Raw genomic sequence first — 13592 nt, forward strand, 5'->3', positions numbered from 1 at the left:
ACTGAAGCTGTAATCTATGTTCTCTTCAAAGCCACCAGACTCCTTTGACAAAACCAGTCATTTTACCTCTCAGAACACAGGAGTTGCTGGTCTACCGCTGCCTCGATCAGTTAGTTTGTTTGTGTTATTGTGTGACTTTGGTGAATCTGAACCAACCCTTTAAAACACCAAAGTTACACAATAATGAGAGTTAAAATTACTGTTTTTGTCAATGGAGTCTGGTGGCTTTGAAGAGAGCATAGATAACGGCTTCAGATACCCGTCAGAAAGTGCTGAAAATATTCTAAATATAGCGTACACTTACACTGATATTCATTTACGATAGAATGTTGTTTTTAATTCACTGTATCTCTGCATAAATACTTTAATAAATAAACAAATGGTAGGGTTTAATACCAAGTAGTGTTCATATGTGAAGAGACACTTTAGTCTGTCAGCTGTGACAGGTAATAAGATCCTCCTCTGTTGTGGGGAAACTCTTTACAGATTCAGTGCTCTGCATGCTGGTTATCTATAAAAACAAAACCTCCAAATAAAAAGTGTGTTCTCTCCCTAAGAGGGCAATCAAGCAGGTGCCTGTTAGTCACGATGGCTAAACATACCGTCCCGTGGGTGTCTCCTGTTTCCAGCTGAGTGTACTTGTTCACCGGGAGGTGTGCAGGTATAATGGCTGCTTGTTCTATCACATCCAGGACTCACACAGGATCCTCTCCTGATGATAATGATAATAATAATAAACACCAAATATTCACATCATTAATGGCATTTGTTGTTACAAAGAGAAGCAAATCAGCAGAGGCCTTGAATATAAAACAAAAAGCATGATAAGAGAATATAACGTCGGTCTGAAACCGTCTCTTCTGAGTCCACTTCACCTCCAGACCTGAGACTCTCACCCGGAATAACCTTTACAAACCTGCTCTCTAACAACTACAGTAAATATTAAACTAATTATACTACATTTAGTAGTGAACATAGTGGAGGATTTAGCAGCTAAAGAGACAGATATTTCCCTCAGGAGGTGGTGGAGACCAAAACAGGAGCTAAAATATTGAAACAGAAACTCAGATTTAAGCTCTTGCGCTGCAAATAAATAATCTCTTAAAAACAATAAACACTTATTGAATTGAAAGTTTACGTCCTCTTTTTTTTAACAGTTTAATATAAATATTTATTCTGATATTTTCTCCATTATAGTCAAAATTGTGACCATTAACAAATGATTTCAACAATATGCATTTTAACAAGTATTCATTTCTTTTATATGAAGATTATTATTGTTTAACCTTTATTGCACTTTATGTTTGTCTTGCATTTGAGCTACTTTACTGCTTTTCAAGAATAAGATAAAATAAAGATTTATTGGATAGATCGTGCCCTTCAAAGTATATTTTTCATTTTATTCAGACGTCCACACAAACAACATGCATCTCCCTGTTTCGGCTTAAGAAATCACTCTCAAACTCTGCTTTATTTACTGCATCTTGATGTTATTTTGTTGCTCTGAAGTCATTTATAACATTAGAATTTGTGCTTCCTTTGGTTGTGTTATTTTATTATCGTGCAAAGACTCAAACTAAGGCAGTGTGAGACTAAAGGTCACATCACAGGTGACGTAAACATGTAGTCAGATGCTGACATCTCGTGGTGGATTTATGAGCTGCACCGTGAAGTCAGTGTTTCTATGGCTACAGGTCTGGACAATTAACAGCTGGGTTAGTAATAGTCTGGGCAGAGGATACAAAGAACTGTGTTTTTTTATAAATCATGCAGCAGAGAAATTTGTTTTTCATGTCAGCACAGGTTTGTATTCAGTCCACAAGGACTCTTATTATTCACACGATCTGTTAACGCAATTACAAACTCCCTTTCCTCTCTTATTCTTCTGTCTTCTATGCTTTAATATGTTAAGTTGCATTTAAAATCAATCTTATATTCTCTTAATTTTTAATATCACAATAATCAAATGCATGCAAAGTATATGCACACAGGATCTTGTTCACACACACACACACACACACACACACACACAGGTGCGTGCACACTCCCACACACACAGACACAAAGAGCAGTTCCTCAACATGTGCCGTCACTCGGCCTCCTTGATGGTTGTCATGGAGATGTCATTGATAAAAGGTGGACAAAACACACTTTTCCTTTCTGTGTGCACAACTAAAGAGGAAAGAAAAGTGCAGCAGCGAGGCAGCCGTACAATTAACGGGCCTCTGCAGGATCAGACCTTCCTTTAATGAAAAGACAAATCAGAGTCGCTGCGGCGCCGGCTTGCTATAGAGCTTCACCTTCAACGCACTCATCTCTGTCAACCTCTCCTGTTCTGCCTCTCTGTGACTCTGCAGAGCTGCTGCTGCTGCTGATGCTGATGCTAATGCTGCTGATGCTGATGCTGCTGATGCTGATGCTGCGGTGATGGATTAACCATTTCTTAGACGTGCCTGACGACAAAACCTGGATCACTCTACTTTGTCTGAGGAGCAAACACAAGCTGGAAAACCTTGACTGCTTCTACTGCAGCTCTCTCGTCTCCTCTGACTTACTCTCACACATCAACTCAGCACCGGCTGGTCAGTCGCAGCTCTGCAACAGGAGAGTAAATGTCTGCAAGAGAGGACTAATCCTGACTCAAGGTTGGTAAGTAGTACACACATACATAACAGGAAATGTGTTATTTGTTATCATCACAACAATTCTTCAACTTCTATTTGTCTTCTTGTGACAGAATCTGGTTGGTTTGTGGTATTTAACAGGTTGCATGATGCTGTATTTCACACATTTTGTGAGTTCGAGCACCACGAACACACACTGGCAATGAGTATATGTGCACACACACACACTCACACACACACACACACACAGTTATGTTAGTGGGCTCTTATAGAGGATGAGTGTTGAGCGAAGCCTGTTCAGGTGAAGTGGAGTTCTTCCATCCTCCAATCTGCAGGCAGGATGGAAACAAAACGCTGTACAATGTACTGCACATTATGAGCACACTGTGTATGTAGAGTGCTGTTTGGAAGTGTTAAGACACTGCTTACAGACTGACTACAGTATGAGGATGAAGTACAGACTTTCAGCTTCAATTTGAGGGTGTTTACGCCCACATCAGGTGAGCGGAGTGAGCCCTTTTTATACGTACAGTACCCCAGTTTCAGGGGACGCCAGCTGGATGTGTGTCATTGTTACTTCATGCATAAAAGAGCTGTTATAGAGAAATAGAAAGCTGATTCTAAGTGTGACATTTACAGCAGATTCTATCTATAAAATGTCAATACAAATGTGAATAAATCAATCAGAGCCAAAATAATCACAGTGTTGAAATCAGTGGTGGAGAGTTTTATGCAACCTCCTGCTAGTCCATTTAAGAAGGACATATTGTACTTTTTACTGCACTACACGTAGCTGACTATGGAGGACGCACAATAAATAAAAGGGAAAATTAAACAGAAGAGTAAATAAATAAGGGAATTAATAAAAAGATAAATTAATAAAGAAGCAAATTAAAACAGAAATATCAACTTTTGTTTGATGATGATGGATCACATCTCCTCGGTTCTCGGTGGAGGATTTTATGAGCCAAGAATCAGGGCCAAGATCTCACCAGTTTATGTCAAATTAAATGATATAATAATAATAAATAATATATAATAGCTATTCTAATACAGGGTGACTGTACTTTACATGATCAGTGGGGCTGGATTTCAAAATCATGCATAAATAAATGCTTAAACATCAATAAATAAATACATACATTTAAAAATAAATATAAATTAAAAAATCATAAAGATAAATACATAAATAAATAAAACTGTAAATTAAACAGAAGAGTAAATTAATTAATGCAAAGGTAAATAAATAGATAATCAAATTAATGCAGAAATATCAATGTCAGATTTGATTGATCAGATGTGACATAAATTGATTTTTCTGTTTTAATTTGCTTCTTTATTCATTTATCTTTGTATTAATTCCCTTATTTATTTACTCTTCTGATTCATTTTCCATTTCATTTATTTAAGTATTTATTTTTACTGCTTTTTGCATTCATTTAATTATTTTTGCATTTATTTATTTATTTTTGCATTTATTATTTTAATTATTTTTAAATTTACTATAATACTTTTGCTGGTAAAACATGTATTTATTTATTTTTTACAAAAGTGCAATTTTTAATGCAACTTTCCTACTTGTAATTGAGTATTTTTGGTATTGACACTAGTTTTACATAAATATTTCCTCCACCAGGGATTGAAATCAGCTGTTTGGTTCACTGTTAAGAAGTGAGAATTAACTCATCCTGAGGAGAACAGGAATGCACGACCAAAACTCCATCCAACAGTCTTTTTAGTGGCTATTTGTCAAATTGAAAAATTAAACTTACATGCATCATTCCAGTTGGGTTGTTCTCTGTTGTTCTGGTGAGATTCACATTGAAGTTTATTTCATTTTCAAGTTCAAAAGCAAACAAACAGACAGACAGACATGTGTTCATCATGCTGCCTCCCTTCCTGCTGCATCACCTGACATTAATGACACACCTGCCACCTTCACCCTTAAAGGGCCAGTGTGTTGGATTTAATGGGATATGTTGGCAGAAATGGAATATAATATTCATAACTATGTTTTCTTTAGTGTATAATCAGCTGAAACTAGGAATCGTTGTGTTTTTGTAGCCCAGAACGGACAAACCAAACTCTGGCTCTAGAGAGAGACTTTCACGTTTTTACGTTACCTGAAGGCCACCGTAGTTCTCCGACAGTATTAAACCGTGGTACCGCCATACTTGCCAACCTTGAAACCTCCAAAATAGGGAGGATTTCAAAGCCAAAGCACGGGGGGTCTGGAGGTCCTCCCCCAGTAAACGTTTGAGTTTCAGAGACTTTGTTTCCTGCATTATGGTGACTTTTAAAGTTGTAATCTGCAACCACGCCACGAGAAGCCGCCAAATCCTGCACACTTTACTTCTAATCCAGCCCATTTAATTCACCTGATAAGTGCTTGATCTGGTGCTTAGTGCCCTTAATGTCCACAACAATGAATGCAAAAAAGAAAAGAAAATAATAATAGTTAAATAAACAAACTAATAGCTCCTACATAAATAAATAAAAGGGAAAACAAATAAGGGGTGAAATGCATGGTGAAAATCATACAGAAATATAAAATAAATAATATAAATAGTAAAAAAATAAATATGTCATGAAAAGTAGTAAAAATAATATTAAAAATAAATGTAGCCATTAATTAATTGATAAAATGTGACATAAATTGATATTTCTGTTTTGATTTGCTTCTTTATTTATTTATTGATTTATCTATGCATTAATTCTCTAATTTATTTACTCTTCTGTTTAATTTTCCCTTTTATTTATTTAAGTATTTATTTTTATTACTTTTTGCATTCATTTAATTATTTTTGCATTTATTTTGTATTTATTTATTTATTTTTGCATTTATTATTTAATTATTTTTGCATTTATTTTGTATTTATTTATTTATTATTTAATTATTTTTTAAATTTACTACAATACTTTTGCTGATAAAACATGTATTTATTTATTTTTTTACAAAGGTGCAATTTTGAATGCAACTTTCCTACTTGTAATTGAGCAGACAAATGTAGTGGAGTAAAAAGTACAATATTTACCTCTGAGATGTAGTGGAGCAGAAGTATAACGTTGCATAAGATGGAAATACTCAAGTAATGTACAAGTACATCTACGTTGTACTTAAGTACTGTGACCAGGTAACAATAAGAAACCTGTGGAGTTCTGTAACAAAGTGTTTTAATGACTCAGTGACTGATCTGTGCAACAGTGATGGAGAGACGAAAGCGTCGACCAAAAAAAGAACGAACAGCATGATTAAATGCAAACCACCTCCACCTCATCTGTCAAACACGGAGCCTGCAGGTGGTGTTTTGTCTTCGACGTGTGGAGCTGCCAACGGAAAAAAAGCTAATTTTCAGTGATGAAGACGGAAAACATGTCGTCTGCTTCAAGCCAGTACATCTGAACTGGGATAATCAGAAGTGGAAGAAGTACTCAGATCATTTTACTTAGAGGATTAGAAGTATAAAGTAGCAGAAAATGGAAATACGCAAAGTATAAGTATCTCAAAATTATACTTAATTACAGTACTTGAGTAAAATTATCAACAGACACCCTTGTTCTAACTGTGGCTGTCAAAATAAAAGACATAGGCAGGGACGGTCTAATTAAAGACACCATTGAGATGCATTATGGGAGCTGTAGTATCCAGTGTTTGTCGCAACACATTCTCTCATCAAATATCGCCGCTTGGTCAGCGCCCCTCGGCATCGGAGGCCAACACACGAGGTACCCCTCTTGCGTTACTTATGGACAGACCAGGGACGATGTGTTATTATACGCTCGTTACATGCATAGTGTCCTTTCAAAATAAACTTCTGTTTTCACAGGAAGTTAGGTTTAGGCAACACAACCACTTAGTTAGGGTTAGGAAACGGTCGTGTTTGACGTTAACTAACCTGACTAACAAGTCACGTGACTCACAGGACTGACTGATGTCACATACTGTTGCTAAAGGGCGCCTCCATTCGTCAGTTACCGATGCCGAGGAGCGCTGATCAAACGGCGCTATTTGACGAGTTGGGAATGAGAACGGGTTGCCCATACAGGGGACTAAAAATCAAGAAATCTCAGCCTTTGCTCCATCCATTTTGACTATCTGTCTTTGCAAGTGCAATACTAAATGGCTTGCATACTGTAGCCCTTTAAATATTGCTTAATTCAAAGTTTATTTAAATTTGTGCAATTATGATTGGTCCCCTAAAAATTGGTGGACTATTTTATACTATATATATATAGGACATGAAAAATAATTTAACATTAGGGATGCACTGATACCCATACCAGTATCGGGTATCGGGTCCGATACTGTGCTCATGTACTCGTACTCGCAAAACGTCTCCGATACAACGGCACCGATACCACTTTACGGAAGCTTGACGTTAACCTCACGTCACCATCTTTCGGGTCCTATTGCATGCACTTTCACTGCGCCATGGGGTTTTGCTTGCACCCTCTGACTCGCGCGTGCGTTAGACTCCTCTTTCCGTGTTTCAAGACGGGTCGGGTGGGTTGCAGACTTCGCCGCAGACCCCGCCCTGGGGGCACGACGCGTCTGGGGCTCACTGAGGACAGTCCGCCGGTGAAACTTTGTCCACGGCCCCAGGAAGCACCTTCGCCCCGAGCCTTTCCAAGCCGACCTAGAGCCGGTCGCGGCGCACCGCCTCGTATGCGGGACTCCCCAGCCTGCCGTGTGTCGCTCACACCCTCCAGCTGGCTGTTAATGAGGGGCTTTTGGCACAGAGAAGTACTCGTATCGGTACTCGGCGAGTACCCAAATGTAAGTACTTGTACTTGTACTTGTACTCGGTCTGAAAAAAGTGGTATCGGTGCATCCCTACCCTGAACATCTTGTTTTTGTTGACCGCGTGTGGTTTAACTTAAACTTGCTTCAGTGATGTAGAAGTGTAATCCAGGGTGTGTCAGTGCAGCGTGACATCACTGGTGGGTGTGGCTACACGTGCAGCAGAACCACTCCCATTAGTGATGCTGCCTGTTACTCTTTAAATTACATGTAAATGTAAAAATTAAAATTATAACTGAGAATCTCCACTTTTTATAAGTCTGGCGTTATTTTAAATGTCAACAAATCTCATGGAAAGACCGAAACCAACAAATCCTTCCTGACTTCCTGTCTGTGACTCTCAGCTCCAAGCCCATTGGTTAAGAACACCAAGCGGAGCATTGCTAATAGCAACACATGCTATAAATACATGCAGGTTACTGATCATTATGTGATTTCAGTTACACAGTGCAGAATGAGGGTCGTACATAAGAGTATAACAGTGTATGATGCATTTTATACATCCATTTTAACAACGTACGGCTCTATTTGTGTAATGTTTGACTGCCATTAGCATCACCCCGACACTGATTATTATTAGTTTATTGTTATATTTTTTACCTAGCTGTCATTTTCCTCCTCCCAATCAGACTAATCATTTTAAAAACCATCCCAAAAGACGTGTTTTTATCCAGACTTGAATTCACTCGATGACACTTGTTGCTGTTCTGCGTATCGTTCGTCGTCGTCACAGCTCCAGTATGTTCGGTACAGAAGACATTTAAGGGCCCCACACAAACACACACACACCGAGTGACTCGCCGTATTTCAATTTCATGGTCTGTGACTCATTCGGGAAAATGTTATGTTGCTGTCTGAGACATTGGTAACTGCCACCTTATCTGGTCTAATAGAGAGAAGCAAGGACAAACAGCACAAAGGGCTGATAGAAAGTGGCTGCCTCTGCTGGTGCTGTGGAGGACGAGCACATGAAAAGGAGCTGTTGAATAGATCCTATATATGCAAGGAAAATAATAAAAGACAAGAACGCTATATGTTCTGCTTTTCCAAAGCCAGAACTACATACAAGTTTCACATACAAGTGAAGGGGGCCAAAGATGAGAGAAAACAACCGGAATAAAATGAGAAATAAACTGCTGCTCAATTATGGCAAAAATCATAATCACGATTATTTTGGTCGATACTGAGATGACGAATATTTAACACAATTACTCATTGACTTTGGAAACCTGCATTTAGAAAGAACATTTTGCAGCCTACATTTTAAAGATATATATATATATATATATAGAGAGAGAGAAATATAATACATGCATCAATCTGGTGCACTTTGAGAGCTAAATTAAGAGGCTAGATCTACGAAGAACTTTGTGTACCTCTACCAAATTTACAATTTAATCAGAAACATTGGTTGTATAGATATGAATGGTGATGACACGGCAAAAAAGTCACACCCACAAAGCATAGTAAACGAGAAGGGATCCGTGTTTCAAGATGGGTACGGTGGGTTGCCGACATCGCTGCAGACCCCCGACACACTGAGGAAAGTTCGCCCCGGTTGACAGTCGCGTCGGGAGCAGGGGACTCCGTCCTTCCCCACACTAACGGAAACTATACTTTACTTTATTTGTCATATACATACAGGTACATACATGACATTTGACTTCTGCATTTAACCCATCCTTAGGAGCAGTGGGCTTCTGTAAAGCGCCCAGGGAGCAATTTGGGGTTCAGTGTCTTGCTCAAGGACACTTTAGGAACACAGTAGGAACTACAGATCGAACCGCCAACCTTACGGTTAAAGGACGACCACTCTACCCACTGAGCTACAGCCGTCCCTAGCCACTGAGTGCCGAGGTCCGGTAGAGGGGTGCTGTAAAGCGTCACCTTCCGACCTAGAGCTAGTCGCGGCATGCCACAACAGAGGAAATACGCCCGGTGAGGGCCAGTCAGCGCCGGGGAGAGTTCCCACGAGGGGATCCTCCCACACCGAGCGGTTGCCCCCGATGCTGTAACGTAAAATGCAGATTGTCTTGTTTTCATAATCGTTGGGTGCCAAAATTGTTACTGAAATTCAATTAATTGCACAGCCCTAGTTGCTGTTGTGTTTGACCTGAGAATGCATGAGTGCCTGTTTCAGAAAGCTGCTCTACTTCTCCCTAATCCTCTAAAAGTGTTTTGTTATTTTCCACAGAAAGCTGTCCTACTACATCTCCGAAAACCCGCCAGCTGGGACCACGAGGGATGGAGGGAGACGGATGTAATCCTGGGGTAGCTATGGATTCAGGTAACCCTTTGCTAAGAGCAGTCTTCCTCCGTCGCCTGCGACTCACGCGCCTACTCCTGGAGGGAGGCGCTTACATAAACGAGAGCGACGGCCAAGGCCAGACGCCCTTAATGGTGGCCTGCAGGACCCAGCATACCGACGCCCAGAGCGCCAGCCGGGTCAAGCTGGTCCAGTTTCTTCTGGAGAAAGGTGCGGACCCCAACATCCAGGACAAGGAGGGTCGCTCTGCGCTGATGCACGCCTGCCGGGAGCAGGCCGGCCCTGAGATGGCGTCTCTTCTCCTGGCTAGTGGGGCGGACATCAGCCTGGAGGATCAGTCCGGGACATCGGCGCTGGTCTACGCAGTCATGGCTGGAGACTGGAAGGTCCTGAAGCTGTTGCTCGACACATGCAAAGCCAACGGGAAGGAGGTGATCATCATAACCACCGACAAGTTCCCATGTGGGAATCTGCAAGCCAAGCAGTACCTCAGCATGCCTCCTCTCGGTCCTCTTGATCAGACGGACAGAACAGCATCAGCAGCTCCTGCATCTCCCTCTGAAATCCAGCTCATCACCTCCCCCCAGTGCACCTCCTCTTCCTTGTGTCCCCCAAAGACTGTCTTCTCCTTTAAAGAAGGCCAGTCCAGTGGTGTCAGCTCCCATCCATGTTCCCCATCGCGGTATCAAAGGCTCGGCCAAGCGGCGCCGAACGGCCTGCAGCAGCAGCCCCTCCTGAGGTTGAACTCTGAGCCCTGGCTGAAGATCCCTTCGTCTCTGCTCAGCCAGCAGCCTCATCTAGCCTCGTCCTCAGAAAACGGCAACCAAACCGAGGACCTCTCTCGTAGGATTCCCAACCTGGACGGCACAAATTCTGACAGCTTCAAATGGTACGAAGGAATATTGGCGAGTGAAAAAGGAGAAGAAGGAAAGAATGAAAGTGCCAAACAAAAGATATCCTTACCAGGTCTCCTATCGTCCCACTCTGCCTCCCACCCTAACCTCCATTCTGCAAACCTCGCGACAGATTCCCTCGCTTCCTCTTCCTCCTTTTCTAGTGCCAAAAACCTGGGCACTCAACTTCACAACCTGGCCTCGTCAAGCCTTCACAGCATAATCAACAGGCGCAAGCTTGGAGCGGACATCTACAGCTCTGACCCGCAGCTAGCTAGAGACATCCACAATCTACCAGAGGAGTCCCATCAGAGAGCAAGAGACCTTACAGATGGCAAGAAGCTGGCCCCCTTACGCTGCTCCAGCACACTGGGCTCCAGGGATTCACCGTCAACCTCAGGCCCCAGTAGGAGAGTGCTGGCTGGGTACGAGCGCAGAGGGTCCGGAGCCTTCTTGTTGGACCACATCTCCCAGGCCAGGCCTAGATCGCTGCCACCTCTGGCCCTCAACTCCACCAACACCCCCATCCTTAATGTTTACAACCTCAGCTCCAGCGCTGGAAGTGGTTTCTGTGAGAAGGAGAAGAGTTTCCTTCCCTCCGCTCCTCCCGGACACCCCAAAGAGCTGACCAGGAGGATGCTGCTGAGGAGACACTCCATGCAGACCGAACAGTTCAAAAGCACAGCGTGAAATCCAGCCACAAGATCTTCAGCATGTTTTAATGTGAAATGTTTTGTGTCATGTGATGTTCGTGTCTGTGTGGTGAAATTCAAAGAGGGGAAACCAAAAAGGATATATAAGAAAAAACAAAGCATCGTAATCGATGTAACTGCGGGTACCTTCCTCTGCTTCAGCGTGCCGTGTGTCGTCAGTGTGCACGTAGCGTCAGTGTGCAGTTTTTACATGTAACCTGCATTAAGATTTTTTGGCCACATGGGGGCAGCAGAGCAAACAGAAAACACAATGTGATATATTGTCACCTTAGAGGCCGTACACACGCGTCTTTTTGCACGCTCAAATGCATTGTTGTCAATTTAGACACGCGACAGGCGCGCTCAAACGTGGGAGTGTTGCGGGAGCGATGCAGGAGTGTTGAGGGAGCGATGCGGGAGCGATGCGGGAGCGATGCGAGGGCGATGCGGGAGTGTTGAGGGAGCGATGTGGGAGCGATGTGGGAGCGTTGCGGGAGCGAAGCGGGACTGTTGTGGGAGCGTTGCGGGAACGATGCTGGAGTGATGCGGCACTGTTGTCGGAGCGATATGGGAGCGATGCGGGACTGTTGTGGGAGCGATGTGGGAGCAATGCTGGAGCGATGCGGGACTGTTGTGGGAGCGTTGTGGGAGCGATGCAGGACTGTTGTGGGAGCGATGGGGGACTGTTGTGAGAGCGATGTGGGAGCGATGCTGGAGCGATGCGGGACTGTTGTGGGAGCATTGCGGGAGCGATGCTGGAGCAATGCGGGACTGTTGTGGGAGCGATGGGGGACTGTTGTGAGAGCGATGTGGGAGCGATGCTGGAGCGATGCGGGACTGTTGTGGGAGCGTTGTGGGAGCGATGTGGGAGCGATGCTGGAGCGATGCGGGACTGTTGTGGGAGCGTTGTGGGAGCGATGTGGGAGCGATGCTGGAGCGATGCGGGACTGTTGTGGGAGCGATGTGGGAGCGATGCGGGACTGTTGTGGGAGCGATGTGGGAGCGATGCGGGACTGTTGTGGGAGCGATGTGGGAGCGATGCGGGACTGTTGTGGGAGCGTTGCGGGAATATTGTGGGAGCGATGTGGGAGCGATGCGGGAGCGATGCGGGAGCGATGCGGGAGCGATGCGGGACTGTTGTGGGAGCGATGCTGGAGCGCTGCGGCACTGTTGTGGGAGCGATGCGGCACTGTTGTGGGAGCGATGCAGGACTGTTGTGGGAGCGATGCTGGAGCGATGCGGCACTGTTGTGGGAGCGATGCGGCACTGTTGTGGGAGCGATGCAGGACTGTTGTGGGAGCGATGCTGGAGCGATGTGGGACTGTTGTGGGAGCGATGTGGGACTGTTGTGGGAGCGATGTGGGAGCGATGCTGGAGCGATGCGGCACTGTTGTGAGAGCGATGTGGGAGCGATGCTGGAGCGATGCGGGACTGTTGTGGGAGCGATGTGGGAGCGATGCGGGACTGTTGTGGGAGCGATGCGGGACTGTTGTGGGAGCGATGTGGGAGCGATGCGGGACTGTTGTGGGAGCGATGTGGGAGCGATGCAGGACTGTTGTGGGAGCGTTGCGGGAATGTTGTGGGAGCGATGTGGGAGCGATATGGGAGCGATACGGGAGCGATGCGGGACTGTTGTGGGAGCGATGTGGGAGCGATGCAGGACTGTTGTGGGAGCGTTGCGGGAATGTTGTGGGAGCGATGCGGGACTGTTGTGGGAGCAATGTGGGAGCGATGCGGGACTGTTGTGGGAGCGATGTGGGAGCGATGTTGGAGCGATGCAGCACTGTTGTGGGAGCGATGCTGGAGCGATGCGGCACTGTTGTGGGAGCGATGCGGCACTGTTGTGGGAGTGATGCAGGACTGTTGTGGGAGTGATGCTGGAGCGATGCGGCACTGTTGTGGGAGCGATGCTGGAGCGATGTGGGACTGTTGTGGGACTGTTGTGGGAGCGATGGGGGAGCGATGCGGGAGCGTTGCGGGAGCGTTGCGGGAGCGATGCGGGAGCGATGCGGGACTGTTGTGGGAGCTATTTGGGAGCGTTGCGGGAGTGTTGTGGGACTGTTGTGGGAGCGTTGCGGGAGTGTTGTGGAAGCGATGTGTCACCGTTGACAGAGCTATGTTGGAGCGATGCGGGAGCGATGCGGGAGCATTGGGGGAGCCATTTGGGAGCTTTGTGGGAGCCATGCAGGTGCGATGTGACGTGGCGCGCAAGCGTTCCCAAGCACTTGTTTTTCAGGCCGCGACGGCTGCGCCCCAAGATAAAAAATAGTTCAACTTTTGGAACACTGCTGCACACCGCAGGTCATGTGACGAAGA

The 13592-nt window shown here is 44.5% G+C and overlaps 1 protein-coding gene across 2 annotated transcripts; it reads left to right on the forward strand.

The window, feature by feature from the left end:
* The first annotated feature begins 2428 nt into the window (after window positions 1-2428).
* ankrd34ba (ankyrin repeat domain 34Ba) lies at window positions 2429-11418 on the forward strand. Of its 2 annotated transcripts, none has more exons than XM_074618626.1 (2): window positions 2429-2645; window positions 9620-11418. In XM_074618626.1, exon 2 carries the CDS (start codon window positions 9670-9672, stop codon window positions 11272-11274), a length of 1605 nt encoding a protein of 534 aa, XP_074474727.1. In that variant the 5' UTR covers window positions 2429-2645; window positions 9620-9669; the 3' UTR covers window positions 11275-11418. The 2 variants fall into 2 exon arrangements, with proteins under 2 accessions (XP_074474727.1, XP_074474726.1); XM_074618625.1 differs by having other exon boundaries at window positions 2513-2649.
* Window positions 11419-13592: the final 2174 nt, after the last annotated feature.

The sequence above is a fragment of the Sebastes fasciatus genome, chromosome 19 (assembly GCF_043250625.1).
Source record: "Sebastes fasciatus isolate fSebFas1 chromosome 19, fSebFas1.pri, whole genome shotgun sequence".
Classification (NCBI taxonomy): Eukaryota; Metazoa; Chordata; class Actinopteri; order Perciformes; family Sebastidae; genus Sebastes; species Sebastes fasciatus.